The following is a 17,500-nucleotide window of genomic DNA, read 5'->3' on the forward strand; positions in this document are numbered from 1 at the left end:
TCCTCATCCTGATACTCAATCCACATAAATCCTAATCCTCATCCTGATACTCAATCAACATATATCCTAATCCTCATCCTGATACTCAATCCTCATAAAGCCTAATCCTCAATCTGCATAAATCCTAATCCTCATCCTGATACTCAATCCACATGAATCCTAATTCTCATCCCGGTACTCAATCCTCATAAATCTTAATTCTCAATCCACATAAATCCTAATCCTCATCCTGCTACTCAACCCACATAAATCCTCATCCTCATCCTGATACTCAATCCACATAAATTCTAATCCTCATCCTGATACTCAATGCATATAAATCCTAATCCTCATCCCAATACTCAATCGACATAAACCCTAATCCTCATCCTGATATTCAATCCACATAAATCCTAATCCTCAATCCACATAAATCCTAATCCTCATCCTGATACTCAACCCACATAAATCATAATCCTCATCCTGATACTCAATCCGCATAAATCATAATCCTCATCCTGCTACTTAACCCATATAAATCCTAATCGCTATCCTGATACTCAATTCACATAAATCATAATCCTCATCCTGATACTCAATCCACATGAATCAGAATCCTCATCCTGATACTCAATCCACATAAATCCTAAACCTGAAACACCATCAACATAAATCCTATTCCTTTAAACTCCATCCACACCATTCCTAATCCTGTACTTCAATCCAAATCAATCCTAATCCTAAACCTCAACCCTGGCTACATTATTCCTAATCCTGGACCTCCATCCAATCAAAACCTAATCCTGAACCTGAATTCCAATTAAACCTAATCATGAACCTCCATCCAATCAAAACCTATTCCTAAACCTGAATTACAATTAAACCCAATCCTGAATCTCCATCCAATCAAAAAATTATCCAGAACCTGAATTCCAATTAAACATTCCTGAACCTCCATCCAATCCAAACCTAATCCTGAACCTCCATCCAATCAAAACCTAATCCTGAACCTCCATCCAAACAAAAACCTAATCCTGAACCTCCATCCAATACCTAATCCTGAACCTCCATCCAATCCAACCTAATCCTGAACCTCCATCCAATCCAAACCTATTCTTGAACCTTAATCCAGTCAAAACCTAATCTTGAACCTCCATCCAATCAAAACCTAATCCTGAACCTCCATCCAATCAAAACCTAATCCTGAACCTCACTCCAATCAAAACCTAATCCTGAACCTCCATCCAATCCAATCCTAATCCTGAACCTGAATTCCAATTAAACCTAATCTTGAACCTCCATCCAATCCAAACCTAATCCTGAACCTCCATCCAATCCAAACCTAATCCTGAACCTCCATCCAATCCATACCTAATCCTCAACCTCAATCCAATCAAAACCTAAGCCTAAACCTCCATCCAATCAAAACCTCCATCCAATCAAAGTCTAATCCTGAACCTCCATCCAATCCAAACCTAATCCTGAACCTCCATCCAATTAAACCTAATCCTGAACCTCCATCCAATCCAAACCTAATCCTGAACCTCCATCCAATCCAAACCTAATCCTGAACCTCCATCCAATCCAAACCTAATCCTGAACCTCCATCCAATCCAATCCTAATCCTGAAGCCTAAATTCTAATTAAACCTAATCCTGAGCCTCCATTCTATCCAAACCTAATTCTGAACTTGAATCCAAACCCAAACCTTATCCTGTACCTCCATCAACGTATATCTTTACCCAAAACCTCCGTCCACATCATTCCTAATTCCGAACCTTCATCTATATCAATCATATTCCTATATCCCACCCACATTAATCCTAATCCTGAACTCCATCTCCATCAGTCTTAATGCTAATCCTATACCTCCATCCTCATCAGTCCTAATCCTAAACCTCCACCTCATCCTTATCCCTGAGCCTACAACCCCTTTAATCCTAGTCCTGACCTCCATGTCATCCTTATCCCTGTGCCTACAACCCCAATCCTAATCCTAATCCTCCACTTCATCCTTATCCATGTGTCTTCAACTCTGCTAATCCTAATTCGGCACCTCCATCTTACCCTTATCCCTGTGCCTACAAACCCCATCCTAATCCTAACCCTGAACCTCATCCCTATCCTTGGACCTTTAACCCCCTTATCTCTATCCTGATCCTCCATCTCATCCTTATTCTTGTGCCTACAGCCTAATCCTATCCCTGAACCTCCATATCATCCCTATCCCTGTGCCTACAACCCCCTAATCCTAATCCTGAACCTCCATGTCGTCCTTATCCTTGTGCCTGCAACCCCTCTAATTCTCTTTCTCAATCTTATCCTTATCCCCATGCCTATAACTCATTGTAAACTTATTGTAAACCTGAACCTTATCCTTATCCCTGTGCCTAATCCTAATCCTAAACCTCCATTTCATCCTTATCCCTGTGCCTACAATTCCCTAATTCTAATCCTAAACCTCAACCTCATCCTTATGCTCGTGCTACAACTCCTAATCCTAATCCTCAACCTCCACCTCATCCTTCACCCAGTGCATACTACACCCAATCTAAGACTAATCATTATCCCTGTGTCTACAAAACCCTTATGCTAACCCTGAACCTCCGTCTCAACCCTTATCCATAGGCCTTTAACCTCCATACTAATCCTAATCCTGAACTTCCACCTCATCCTTATCCCTGTTCCTACAACCTTCGTAATCCTAATCCTCATCCTTATTGCTTTGCCTACAATGCCCCTAATCCTGAACCTCCACCTCCCTGTACCTAATTTTAATCCTGAATCCCATCACCCTGTGCCTGCAACCCCTTAATCCTAATCCTGATCCTCCACCTCATCCTTATCCATATGCCTACAACGTTCCTAATCCTCAGCCCCTTTACCCTGATCCTCCGCCCCTTTAATCCTAATCCTGAACCTCATCCTCCTTCTCCTGTATCTAAAACTTCCCTAATCTTAATCCTGAACCTCCACCTCATACTTATCCTGTCGAATACAACCCCCCTACACTGACCTCCACCTCATCCTTATTCCTGTGCTTACTACCCCCTAATCCTAATCCTTACTCTCTACCCCATCCCTATCCCTGCGCCTACAGCCTCACCCTTATCCCTGTGTGTACAGCACTCCTAATCCTAATCCTGAACCTAAACTTCATCCTTATCCTTGTCCTTACAACCCCTAATCCGAATCCTGAATATCCACCTCATCCTTATCCTTGTACCTACAACCCCCTAATCCTAATCCTGAACCTCCACCTCATCCTTATCCTTGAGCCTACAACTTCCCTAATCCTAATCCTGAACCTCCGCCTCCTTATCCCTGTGCCTACAACCACCCTGATCCTATTCCTGAACCTGCACTTCATTCTTATCCCAGTACATAAAACCCCTAATCCTAATGAAACCTTCATCTATTTTTTATTCTTGTGCCTACTACTCCCTAATCCAAACCCTGAACTTCCACCTTATCCTTACCCTTGCGCCTACAACCTCCCTAATCCCTATTCTGAACCTCCACCACATGCTTTTCCTTGTTCCTACAACCCTCTAATCCTAATCCTGAACCTATACCTCCTTGTACCTAATCCTAATCCTGACCCTCCTCATCCTCAGCCCCTAACCCTGATCCTCCCCCTTATCTTTTTCCCTGAACCTCATCTTTATCCCCATGCCTGCAACCCCAACCTAATCCTAAACCTCATCCTCCTTCCCCTGGGCCTAAAACTTCCCTAACCCTAATCCTGAACCTCCACCTCATCCTTATCCCGTCGCCCTAATCCTAATCCTGACCCATCACCTCACCCTTATCCCTGTGCCTACAATCCTCCTAATCTTAATTCCGAACCTCCACCTCATCCTTATCCTTGTGCCTACAACCCCTTAATCCTAATCCTGAACCAGCAACTCATCCTTATCCTTGAATCGCCACCTCATCCCTATCCTTGTGCCTCCAACCCGCTAATCCTAATCCTAAACCTCCACCTCATCTTTATCCTGGCACCTAAAACATGCCTAATTCCTATTTTGAACCTCTACCTCATCCTCATCCCTGCACCCCATCCAAAGCTTGAACATCCACCTCATCCTTATACCAGTGCTTACTACTCCCTTAATCCTAATCCTGAATCTCCACTGCATCCTCATCCTTGTACCTACATCCCCTAATCCTAATCCCGAACAACTTCATCCTTATCCCTATGCCTTCAACTTCCTTATCCTAATCCTGAACCTCCACATCATCCATATCCTTGAGGCGATAATCCCTAATCCTGAACCACCTCATCCTTATTCCATTTCCTGCAACCACCTAATCCTAAATCTCCACCTAATCCTTACCCCTTATCTTAATCCTGAATCCCCACTTCACCCTTATGCCCGGGCCAACAACCTCATACTTTTATTCCTGAACCTCCACATACATATCCCTGTGCCTACAACCCCTATTCCTAATCTTCATCCTTATCCCTGTACCTACAACCTCCTAATCCTAACCATCCTGAACCTCATCCTTATCTTTGTGAGTACTACCCCCTCCATCCTAATTCTGAACCTCCACCTCATCCTTATCCTTGTGCCAACAACTTCCCAAATCCTAATCCTGAACCTCATCTTTATCCCTGTGCATACAACACCATGATCCTAATGCTGAACCTCATCCTTATCCTTGTGCGTACCACGACCTAATCCTAATCCTGAACCTCCACCGCATCCCTGTCCCTGTGCCTACAACCTCCCTAATCCTGAACCTATACCTCATCCTTATCCTTGAGTCTACAACCTCCCTAATCCTAATGCTGAACCTCCACATCATCCTTATCCTTGCCTGTACAACCTCTCTAATTCTAATTCTGATTCTCCTTATCATCCTTATCCCAGCATCTACTACCCCCTAATCCTAATCCTGAACCTTCACCTAATCCTTATCCTTGTGCCTACAACACCCTAATCCGTCTCATCTTTATCCCTGATCCTTCAACTCCCTTATCCTAACCCTGAAACTCCACCTCATCCTTATCCTCTGCCTACAACGCCCTTATCCTTATCCCTCTGCCTATAACCCAATAATCCTAATCCTGAACCTCTACCTTATCCTTATCCCTCTGCCCACAACCCCCTTCATCCTTATCCCTCTGTCTACAACTCCCTAATCCTAATCCTGAACCCTCCGCCTCATCCTTTTCCCTGTGCCTGCTACTTCCCTAATCCTAGTCCTGAACCTTATCATTGTGCATACAACCCCTAATCCTGAATCCCTACGTCAGCTTTATCCTTGGCCCTACAACCTCCCTTATCCTAATCCTGAACATTAATCTCATCCCTATCACAACCTAAAACTTCCTTAACCCTAAACCTTATCTTTATCCCTGTACCTACAACCCCCATCCTAATCCTGAACCTCCACCTCATCCTTAGCTTTGTGCCTACAACCTCCCTAATCCTAATCCTAAACTTATATATCCATAACCATGAATATCCAAGAACTTAGATCATAACCCCCTCATAACTTTTATCCTAAACCTCCAACCACATTTATCCTAATCATGAACCTTCTTCCCAGTCTTCATTATCATAATCCTAATCCTTATCCAACATCCAAAACTGATCCCCTTCCAAAACCTACATCCAGCTTAATCCTTATCCTACAATCCCACTTTCATTTATCCTGATCCTGAAATTAGGATTTACCGTTACCCTGAACAGCATCTTCTTCTGTCTGAAACACGATATATGAATCCTTTTTCTGTAATTTATCCAAATTCTGATTATCCTAATCTTCTGATTTAATAATCCAAACCATTGTATCACCACAGACATTATAAACATAAATCCTTCATTGATTTTGATTGTAATCCCTAATCTCGAACCATAACCCTTCCTCAATTATCCTAATCATGTACCTCCATCCATGGTCCTTCTCATCCTACGATTCTGCCCGCATTAACCCTAATCCCGAAAGCCTCGAATCGAATCCTAATCAAGGAATCCTATTCCTCAGTCCACGCTATTCCTAATCCAACAGCTTCTTGATTCTGTTTCTTCATCTATACCCAGAACCCCACGCCATATTAATCCTGATTGTGTATTTCTTTACACATTAATCCCAAACCCTTATTCCTGTAGCTGTGATCACATCAAGTCTAATCAACCACCAGACAACTTTAACTAATTATACACATTCTATTTCATGAACACCAAAATAAAATCTATAACAATATCCTTATAAAAAAAAAAAAAAAAAAAATAGCCATCCTCATAATTCTGTATCTCAATCCTTATTGATCATAGTCCTAAATCGACAATAATCTTGATCATGTCCATCCCAATGCATTAATTCTAGTAATATCTTAATCCTCAGTCTTTTGAAAAGAAATTCTGTAATTTGTCAAAAGTGTGCTTTATCATTTTTATGCAAAAATCTACCAAACAGCTAATGCCAAACAGCTACCTATTACATGCATCTTTCTTAGGATAATGTACTGTCTGCTTTCCATATGAGTGACAAATGTTTCGTATTCGTTTTTTTATTTAAATTTCCCCTACCGGATCAAATAACATGAATTAATCTAACGGGAATGAGAAAGAAAATTGATTTTCATGGAAGACAGATTTTATAAGAACCGTGAGAAAATTTTATAACTCAGTTCTCACAATAATATCTCTTTTTAACCGGTTATCCTTACAGTCTACAAGTACTGTCCCATTCAGTTCTATTAACATGATAACTGAAATGAATTAATTGTTTTTAGAAAACGAAAACATGGTTCATCATACAGAAGTACTTAATAACCTCTGTTTGCAATCACATTAATTCAAGAGACTCTTCATTTCCAAAACCTGCTTTCCGATATCCTCATATCCAATTATCCTCATACCTTAACAAAGCCAAAAACTCACAATACTTATCCCACAAACTCAGGACCTCTTTCGAATCCTCAACATGTACTCCGACAGATTCCCTTGACCCTAAACACTAATCCCAAAACCTCATTCAAACCCAATAAAAAGAAGAAAAAACAATCAGTTTACGGTTTATTTCATCTCTCTCTCAATGCGTGTTCGTGTTCTATTTTAAACTCTTTACGTACCGTTGAGGAAACGACCAACGAAACGCACAAAACCAGGTAACCCAACAAGATAACCGGTTACGTGCTCCTTGTACCGTTGATCTTTTGCCCCAACTGCACGTACCTGTCCTTCTTGGATCTCCTTCTTAATACTCCTTTGGCCTCGAGAGCGACGTTACCTTGAAGAAGAGAGAGAGATCGAGGAGGCACAGACGAAGAAAGAGAACTTGAGGAAAGCATCGGAGGAGGAGGAATCAAGTTTGTGTGAAGTTCGATTAAACCTGTTCCTTATGTCTACAAAAGTCAGAGATCACTTGGTAGAAATAACAGAAGAGTTGCACGTTCTTTGCCGTTCAGTCTGACGTTTCAACAACATTAAAATCTATATGTATAAGAACAAGCACTGCATGTTCAGTAATTAAGTCACCCGGTCATCCACTGTACCTTGGGTATCTGTCGTTTCATGACTGATCTGCTATTATCTCGCTTCTTTTCGGTCATTATGACATGAACATACCTTTATCTTTTGTATATTTGTTTTAGCATTCACAAACAACGAGAAACATCTAAAAGCTTTCCAAAAATAATATGAAACCATAACTGCACACATTCCAATATTTTCTCCTATCCTTATTTACTTACCCTCGTCCCTCTTTCGTTTCTAATCATCATCACCATTGTCCTCCACTACGTTCATGTTCATTTTACTTTTTTCTCTTGTTCCTACTATTTCCACTGACTACAAGAGAACCTACAGAAACCCCCCTAAAATAACACGACCCTGCTCTCGTATGTTCTTTTCAGACTCTACCAACGCCAACGGTGAGATAGACCTATTCAACAATAACCTCACACTTCCTGATGGATCCTTGCAAGTGATCAACTATTCGCTCACGCTCCTGGCTATCGGTGTCCTTATCGGGGCCCTAATCTCCTTGTTGCTGGAAATGGCCCGAAATGGCCCGACATCCATCGCCGACGCTATTGTCAGGTGGGTTAACATGGGTGTTTATGTGTATGTATATATGCTTATGTGTGTGTGTGTGTGTTGTCTATGTCATGTATATGTTTATATCTCTATTAAGATATGGGTTTATATTGAACATATCCATTGCAGCATATATGCATATCTAGCAATAATTATGTATGTATATCTCTTGTAATTACACATATACATAATCTAAACATAACTTTTTTTATCATAACCAAGCATGAAAAACAGTAAATAACAACAATAAACACACAAATAAGCGACAAATCACAATCACATGATAAGAGAGTCGACAACCCAATACAAACCAAGTACACGACATCCCTTTTCTTTCATGTAACAGAGGCGTGGATGCTGTGAGACTCGACGGCATGTTTAACAGCATCGGCTCCGCTGTTGAGAATGGAGTGAACAGCATCCCGATCAAAAGGACTGGACCTGCTCACTCAGTTCCAGCTGGCGCCAGACGCCGCCGCCGCTGAGCAGAAGTATGTTCCTTGTCTTTCGTGTTTTTTATATATTTTTTAAATTTCTTTTTCTTCTTTATATTCATTATGCGTTGTCGTATTCTTTTTCTTTCTTTATCTCTCTCTCTCTCTCTCTCTCTCTCTCTCTCTCTCTCTCTCTCTCTCTCTCTCTCTCTCTCTCTCTCTCTCTCTCTCTCTCTCTCTCTCTTTCTCTCTCTTTTGTCTGTGTTTTCTTTCTTACGAATTATATTTATGAACAGTATTTTCATCATCCCTTTATTACTTTAAATCATCATGAGAAAAATATTATTAGTCTACCATGGCAGAAATTAAGGTGAATATTCTATTGCAGTTCTTGACGCATTTTCCTTGAAGACGTGACGTAGAACTCTCTGACCTGGCAAGACCTATGACGACACAACGACGGCGAACTTGCCGACAACATCTCTCCTACATAAGACGAAGAATCCGACGATGACCTTCAGGACAAGAAGTGTGGAAAAAACGACCTTTCAGACGACAGACGGAAACAGCAGTATTTTTAGTGGAAATGTTTATACCTTCACGGAAACGTTTGTCTTAATATTGCTGACGTAACGCATGACTCTTAGACAATGATGCACTGATGACTTTAGGAGACGGAAACTATTGGGAGACTGACTATGAATGAACGACTTGACGAATTAATGACGATGGCTTATGACTATCACGACCGTAAAAGACAATAATGACATTTTTAAAATAACGAAATACGACAAAAAATATAGCAATTACACCAGTTTACCTGCTGACTTTGAGACTTTAATAAATAATTTTAGACGACATATTACTGCGTGATTACTAGTGACTTCTGTTGCAATCAGTATACGACATACTGAAGGCCCTTTTTACAGTAACGATGGTAGATAGGAAAAACTTTAAAGCAATAAGCGAATGAGCAAAAAAAAAAAAAAAAAAAAAAAAAAATATCTTACTATAAATTATTCATGAAAATCATGCGAGTTTGGATTACAAAACGATTTTTTTTTATCGTAAGTCTACGGAGAATGAATCACTATACTAAAATGACCTACCTTCTTTTACTAAAATTCTATCCACCAAAAGTTTCCAATGCTTTTAAATTCTCAATATGTTTCTAAACGACTTATGGATTTGCGATTTATATGTTGTTAATAAACCAATAAAGACGTGGATAACGGAAGTCCATACGCTTTTACAAACAAGTTTACAACTACCGAATTGTAAAGTTTTTTTTTTTTTTTTTTTTTTTTAGTTTAACTGAGTGTTCGGCAAAGTGAACTTACTTCCCTTGAACTTTTTCTCACTTTTTTTTTTTTTTTAATGATCAGTGACGGGTCTTCAGTATAACTCAATATAAGTCCTCAAGTTCAATAGTAAATTAAATCAATCTTATTTATCTTTCCTTTGAATTGAATTAAACTTATTCATTTCAAACTCTATGCATACCATCCAACCACTCCAGTTTTCCATTTTTTGTCCACTGAAGAATAAACTGAACATAAATAGATCCAAAGGCGCCCTCACGGATATTACTTTATTGTGAAAGTGCTGCTCGATTCATGACTGTGTATGACTTTCCTTGCATTAATAGTAAAAGAGGACGCACAAAAAAATGCTTTAATGGACAGAAAAACTTATTTCCAATTTACTTCAGCTTTCAAAAACAATGATAATTACACCAGACTAAGTGACCCTAAACAGAATGACGGTAACTCATCGTATCTTGCTAATGATATATATATATATATATATATATATATATATATAGGTTAACTTTGACGTCCACTTGAAAGCAAATAATCAAGAACAAAGACTTAAAGAAATATACCCATGACTCAATATACGACTTCGACGATCAACTCTTAAACGACCGACTTTGTACAATAAAACGACTGACTTTTGTTTTACACCTTTGGGCGACCTGACGCTGTTTACGCATGGTCGACTTGTAACTGAATCAACTGACCTTATTACCGTCTACAAGCCTAATGACGACTTTTACGTAGACTAACTCACTCGCGGACCAAAAGGACTGACTCACAACTCAGAGGAACGATTTGCAACGCCTCTTATCATTAAAATTTGAACTGGAACTCAGAAAAACGACTTGACGACTCCAACGATTTAAATCTGACTCAGAGGAACAACTCTTAAAGACTCCTAAGACTTAACTTTGACTTAACGATTTAAACTACACGCGACTTAAACAACCACACTTTAGACCATTCAAATTATCTTTAACAAGACGACAGGTAAACCAAACGATGGAATGAACGACTCACGACTTACACGACTGACTCATACAGCAGTTGACTCATTAACCGACGACATTAAACTACTGGTTTGCCGACTCACTTCCTTGACTCACACAAAAAAGAAAGGAAAGGAAAAGAAAAAAAAAAAAGAAGAAGAAAAAAAAGGTATTGGATAAAGATTTCAAATGACAATTTTAACCACAACTTGTGTGTGTGTGCGTGTGTGTTTATGTGTGTGTCTGTGACGTATTTTGAGTTCAGGGATTATTTCCATATTTGTTTTATCTTTGTACATTCCGTCCGTTTGTTATCGCCCTTATCTACCCTGTTGTTGTTGTACTTGTGAAGTTTATTTAATTACTTGTTCTACTGTTTACGTCTCTGTGCCATTTCGTTGTTATTTGTTGTTTGTTAATGTATTTATGAACTTTATTTATGAAAATATTTATGATTTGCACTCGGAACTGTATTTCATTTTACCCTTTAATCTTCTGTGTATATATTGTAAAAAAAAAATAAAATAATAAGAGAAACACAAATACTAACGACACAAAAATTTAATAAATATCATACAGCATGAAATGCAGTGTGACTGACGCGATTCGGTTAAATGCAGTGGAATTCTGATAAAGATTTAATCGAAACACGTAATTTATATTTCCTGCTATGTTAAGTTATAAAATTCAATTCTATACTTTTTTTTACAATTGTTTACTCCCTCCTCCCAACCAAAATGCAGTTTACAAGCTGGAATTACAATTTATCTCATCTAAAACCGACTCACTTACTGTTTACTATTTTTCGTCTTTAAACATGAATTTATATGAAATCTACTTGTATGACAGGCATACTCATATTATCACATTATCAGACATGTTTGTGTACAGGAGTCAATTATGATCATGTTCGGTTTCATGCTAGAGTCTGTCCCCGTGCTCATAAACGATCTGTACACAATCATTTTAAAAAATTCAGCTGTCTTATTCACGTTTTCACTACTTCTTAGAGAAATACGTATTTCTTAATAGTATTCTTCAACATTTATATATAACCAAAGACGCGCTAGTGTATACGTAGGATGCGAAGAATATGCTTGGACTCTGCGTGATGAGACAAAGGCACTATACAAACTATAAACTATACTAACACAAACAAAAAGTGAGTGGTAATATTCTATATGCCAGCAATGGAATCTCGAAATCTGGTTATGGAAAAGATAGTGCTGATTCTATTTGTTATATTTGAATACTGATAGCATTGAATAAACGGTATAACCAGCTGTTAATTGAAACTGGAGGGAATGATACAGGAAGGCAGAGAAGGATACAGAGAAAAACAAAAACACACACGAAAAAAAAAAAAAAAAGAAAAAGAGAAAGAGAGAGACAGAGGAGGTGGGGAAATTGATAAGCGTAAAGTCGGTATTAGATGCTCTAGTGATACAGGATTACAACCTCATTCTTGCCCTCACGTCTATCCACTTACTCTGAGCAATCAGAAATGATCAGGGGAGTCAGGAAAGCGGGTTAGAGAGTAGACTGCCTATTCCGACACGCATTTGTTCGTTTCTTCTTCAAACGGCTATTACTTGTTTATAATTGGTTTAATTCACCATCGACGCTGGTAGCTCTCTTTGTGCGCGCATTCGAAGACTTACACAGGGCTACAGGAAAAGCTTGTTTAAAAAAATAAAGGTCATTAATGTGTTGGAAAGTTCACAGGGCAGTACTCCACACTTTCTTGTTTTATTGATAAGAGTTAGCTTGTAAGGTATGTTTTCACTTCAGAACAATTTGTTTTAAAGTTTCATGTAGTTATACGGAAACAAGAAAAATGTTTTATATATTTTCAGAAAATCTTTGTTGCTGGGGGAGTGGGTTACAGCCACAAAAGTTGAAGAACCCCTTAATTAAAGAACAAATGTAGAAAGAAATAAGAATGAGTAAAGGCAATAATTTCAGTATTGCATAATTTTGATAAGACATATTTTGCATGTTATACTTCATATATTTTCATTAACTGATAGTTACTAAACGATATATGAAATTCATGACCACAAGACAACATTTAAGACTAAATAACCACAATGATCAATCAAGAATACAATCCAACTCAGTAGAGGAAATTGCCGTATAACATTAAACTGGTACGTTCAAGATAGTACAGTTACAAAGATAAATTAAATTACACGCCAAGTATCATGGGGTATTTCATAACTAAATATTACATATACCCTTCTAATCTAATGAAGATATCGTAAATGATAAAAGTCTAGTCTCGTACACATAAAAAAAACGAAAAAATAAAAACCGCGTCACATCAAATCTAAAAAGATTTAACGCGAAATTGGAAACCTAATTACGGTTCACCCCTGCAATTACATATAAATACACACCCACACAATACATGTAATGTGACAACACAATTAATCACATGTAATAAACTATATACATGACTCATATATATAAGTGTTGTATATGATATTCGAGAATCATCTGAAGTCATAAACAGGGCTTACCATGAAACATACCGTAACCACACAAAGGAGTTATATATATCAAACATAACAATAAATGATTCACATCAGAGATCATGGAATGACTTTATATATACCCTACGATAGCTTTTACAAACTAGCTTGTAGTAGCATCACAAGCAACCTTCATAAAAAATTACACGGTAGTCTTAGCAGAATCCCTTTAGAGATTAGCCTAAAATAGCCGTTACAACAACAGTACCGAAAAAAAAAAAGAAAAAAAAAGAAGCCTACTTGTGGTGGCAACGTAAACGACTCTATTTGAACTACAAAGACGGCACGACTTGCCCACAGTAATGGACTTTACAACATCAAATAAAAGAGCTATATCATTCATTGCGACTACTTTGAAAATTTCAATTTAACTTCATCACGACTTCACAGGTAATGAAGATATGGAAAGCTCAAGCATGTGCCTAATTCGTCTCAGAGAATTTGTCAAGATGTTTGCATCATACTTACATTATAATAATTAGATTTCTTGCATTGTACAAAGAAGCACATAATTGTGTGCATGCGTGTTGAATCATATATATATATATATATATATATATATATAAGTAATGTGTATAACAATAGATACATAGAGAAATTAGGATACATGTATAATTTCAACATGTAATGTGTGATAAATATATTGGGTATTTTATCACACACACAAACACACTATGTGTGTTCGTGCATATATGTGTGTATATATCTGTGTGTGTGTGTGTGTGTGTGTGTTTATTATATATATAAAATCATATTCATTCATTTATTTTTTATCTAGAGTGAGGAGGATTATGTGTAATATGTCAAAGTAAGTCATGAATAAATAACCACGACAAATAATGCAATAATGAAATATACATAAAAAAAAAGATAATTTAGAAAGGCAAGAGCACATTAACTACCAACAACAACCACAGTGGTTTCAACCCAAACGTCGAGAAATGGAAACTAACCGATCCAAGCAAGAAAAGTAGAGCGTCTGGTATTTTCCTTTTTTTTCTCTCTCTTTTCCCATCAACTCTATGAAGCAAACGATGCATGACGCTCAACAAGCCATGAAAGCTCACTCGAAGGACTCCTGTGTTACTTCCCAAAGGATGCGTAGAAATGCAATAAAAGGGAAATTTGTGAAGCGTTCCCTCTAGCACCGTAACGCGACTGCTGTTTACCTACTATGCCTGTACTAACCATTATATTTACGTATATTTTTTTACGTAGAAATTCGCTTTATATATATGTGTGTGTGTGTGTGTGTGTGTGTGTGTGTGTGTGTGTGTGTGTGTGTGTGTGTGTGTGTGTGTGTGTGTGTATACGTATATATATATATATATATATATATATATATATATATATATATATATATATATATATATTTAGTTATATATATCAACACACGTAATAAGGCGGATTGTACAGACATCAAACCAGGTGGATATTAAATGCATGATAGATTTATTCGTTAGAATGCTTCGACAGAACCCAACACGAGTTAAGTGTAATTTTTTTAGATAATTCATGGTTTCTGAAAACGACACTATTTTCCTCGTACCGTTGCTTGTTTATTCGCCTAAAGGCTTTATACACACCCGCATACATACAATATATATATATATATAGTTTTGGATTATGGCTGTCTCATACATAGAAGCAGAACTACGCACAACGCCTCTAATTTAAGGTAAATGAGTCTTCAAACCACACAGTTTATGAAGAGTACAATATCCTTAATTTTTTTTTATTTTACTTCCAAATGATGAGATAACATTGTTAAGTATTTTGAAAAGTTTATCATATATCTATCTATCTATCTATATATATATATATATATATATAGAGAGAGAGAGAGAGAGAGAGAGAGAGAGAGAGAAAGGGAGAAAGGGAGAGAGAAAGAGAGAGAAAATTTAATTAGAGAGAGAGAGGGGGGGGGGGGGCGAGGAAGAGAGCGAAGACATATAGTTTGGACGGGGTAAATAGATATGTAAATGAGCAAATGGACAAACAGGTCAAAGACCAGCTGGTCAGAGCGTGACACATATTATGTATTCAGAAGATAATTGATGCTTTAATATTTCGATCATTAATGTGTTTTAGATTGTAATAAATATAATTTTCATTTATGATTGTCACTATCCCAGTGAACATAAACATCTGTGATTATTTCCAAACGAATGTAGCACAGTTAAATTTGCGTTTGGTTATTTTAATGAAAACCATCCACATCTTAATTTCGTTAACATTAAGCATATCCCCTTATCAAAAAGAAAGAAAAAATGAAGGGACTGAAAGAAGGAATGAGAGAGGTGAAAAGATAAATGTTCAATATTTTTAAAAATCATTTTCGCTCTCAAAGGTATTTTCATTAGGTTGCAATAAATATGTTCATACACTCAAGAAGGGAGAGAAATTGAAACAGAAAACTCGTCCTGACACGAAAGTTATTGGTACAGAGAAAGTGATGTAATTTCCTACATACTTTCTGGAAAACTGACAGACATAATAGATATCAAGTATCTCGTGTTTCCAGTCGTGTTAATTTTATCTTATTTGTTTGTTTGTCCGTATCTCCACTACCCGACATCCAAAGCAATGACGTCACGAAGCCCCTCCCATACTCCGCCCACAATCCACCTCGGCCCCTCCCCCTCTGAGACGAAACATTCTGAAAGAGTACGAAAAACAGAAACTCGAAAGTGCAACGCAGGATAGAAACTAAAGGCTGTACATATAAAAGGCTTACGTAGTATACTGTAGTACACTCATTCCGTACATCTCATCTGTGTTACACCGTACATCGTATCCCATTCCACGCAACAATGACCCTTTCTGGTGAGTCTGTTTTCTGCTTATGTGATCACGTTTTATAGACATAGGAAGACTAAGTAAAAGCTTAGGGAAATATGTGTGTGTTAGTGTGTGTAATTTGAAATATAAATCTAGTTCAGAGCATCAGAATAAAATATAAGCTAAACATAAATAAAGTAAATAACTCCACATAAACTCTTAGATAAAAAAAAATAGTAGTTACTTATCTCCCACTCCCCCACTAAAAATATGTAAACAAAATTTTAAAAAACGATATTTCCTTTTCTTTTTCGCGCAGCGTTAAAATAATGACTAGAACACAGGATAAGACAGATTCCCTCTGGTTATAATAAACGTAATATTACAACTGTAACATAATGCAATAAACAGTATTAACTGGATCTCATTAATTGGATAAATGGATAAATAAGAAGTGAAAAGTGAAAGATATTAAGCATCGAGTCTTTTATATTTACTCTAAACATAAAAAGAAATTAAGTCTTCAGTAAAAGTTTATAATATGATCACTTCATGATCTTTGCAGTTAGATTCCTTACAGCAATTTTTTTGAATATCAAAAATATAGATATTATACTATACTTCTGTTTCGTTTCCGCCTTCTCGACTAATTATAGGTAGTCATAAAATACACGGACAGAATGTAACCTATAAGTATAATTCTAATTCATAAATATATAGATGTTTAGTCTATATTTACTAACTACACTGGCTAACTATACGCGTGTAAGCTTTGGTACATTTGAAGTATGGTCACTATGGTATATTACAATATTACACTACAAATTAGGAAAGTAACATTAGTATATCCACTTGACAAAAAAATATAATCCCTTCATGCAAAAGTTGAAGGATGGGTTTAGTGCCCCGTAGAGTTTGGGGGCTAGATAGAAAATGGTAATCACGGATTGAATGGCACACTATTCGATTTTTTTCGATGTCTTTTTTTTAGCTATGTCTAATTTACTTTTTAGTGTTTCCTTGCTTTATTATTTTATTATCTTATTTTCGTCATTATACTGCTTATCATTATCACTTTTATCCAATTTGCTGCATCATCCTTTCATCACCTGTCTTTTTATCATAACTTCTCTCTCTGTCTTTTCTCTCTCTCTCTCTCTCTCTCTCTCTCTCTCTCTCTCTCTCTCTCTCTCTTCTCTCTCTCTCTCTCTCTCTCTCTCCTCTCTCCTCTCTCCCTCTCTCTCTCTCCCTCTCTCTCTCTCTCTCTCTCTCTCTCTCTCTCTCTCTCTCTCTCTCTCTCTCTCTCTCTCTCTCTCTCTCTCTCTCTCTCTCTCTCTCTCTCTCTCTCACTCTCTCTCTCTCTCTCACTCTCTCTCTCTCTCTCTCTCTCTCTCTCTCTCTCTCTCT

General features: G+C 37.4%; 2 protein-coding genes across 4 annotated transcripts in view; both read left to right on the forward strand.

Moving 5' to 3' along the window:
- LOC125031786 overlaps nucleotides 1-11,246 on the forward strand; it is a 16,021-nt gene extending 4,775 nt beyond the window's left edge. Inside the window, exons 2-4 of one of the 2 annotated variants that reach the window (XM_047622731.1) lie at nucleotides 7,853-8,039; nucleotides 8,383-8,527; nucleotides 8,859-11,246. In XM_047622731.1, coding sequence (XP_047478687.1) covers nucleotides 7,853-8,039; nucleotides 8,383-8,521 — 326 coding nt within the window. In that variant the 3' untranslated portion in view covers nucleotides 8,522-8,527; nucleotides 8,859-11,246. Of the gene's footprint in view, nucleotides 1-7,578; nucleotides 8,040-8,382; nucleotides 8,528-8,858 lie in introns of those variants that run through there. The other variant, XM_047622730.1, reaches the window with a different exon arrangement.
- Nucleotides 11,247-16,095: 4,849 nt separating this feature from the next.
- The window catches only part of LOC125031910, a 6,424-nt gene continuing 5,019 nt past the window's right edge, over nucleotides 16,096-17,500 (forward strand). Inside the window, exon 1 of one of the 2 annotated variants that reach the window (XM_047622916.1) lies at nucleotides 16,096-16,138. In XM_047622916.1, the coding sequence (XP_047478872.1) occupies nucleotides 16,126-16,138 (13 nt within the window). In that variant the 5' untranslated portion in view covers nucleotides 16,096-16,125. The remainder of the gene's footprint in view (nucleotides 16,139-17,500) is intronic. The other variant, XM_047622917.1, reaches the window with a different exon arrangement.

This window comes from Penaeus chinensis, chromosome 13, assembly GCF_019202785.1.
Source record: "Penaeus chinensis breed Huanghai No. 1 chromosome 13, ASM1920278v2, whole genome shotgun sequence".
NCBI lineage: Eukaryota > Metazoa > Arthropoda > Malacostraca > Decapoda > Penaeidae > Penaeus > Penaeus chinensis.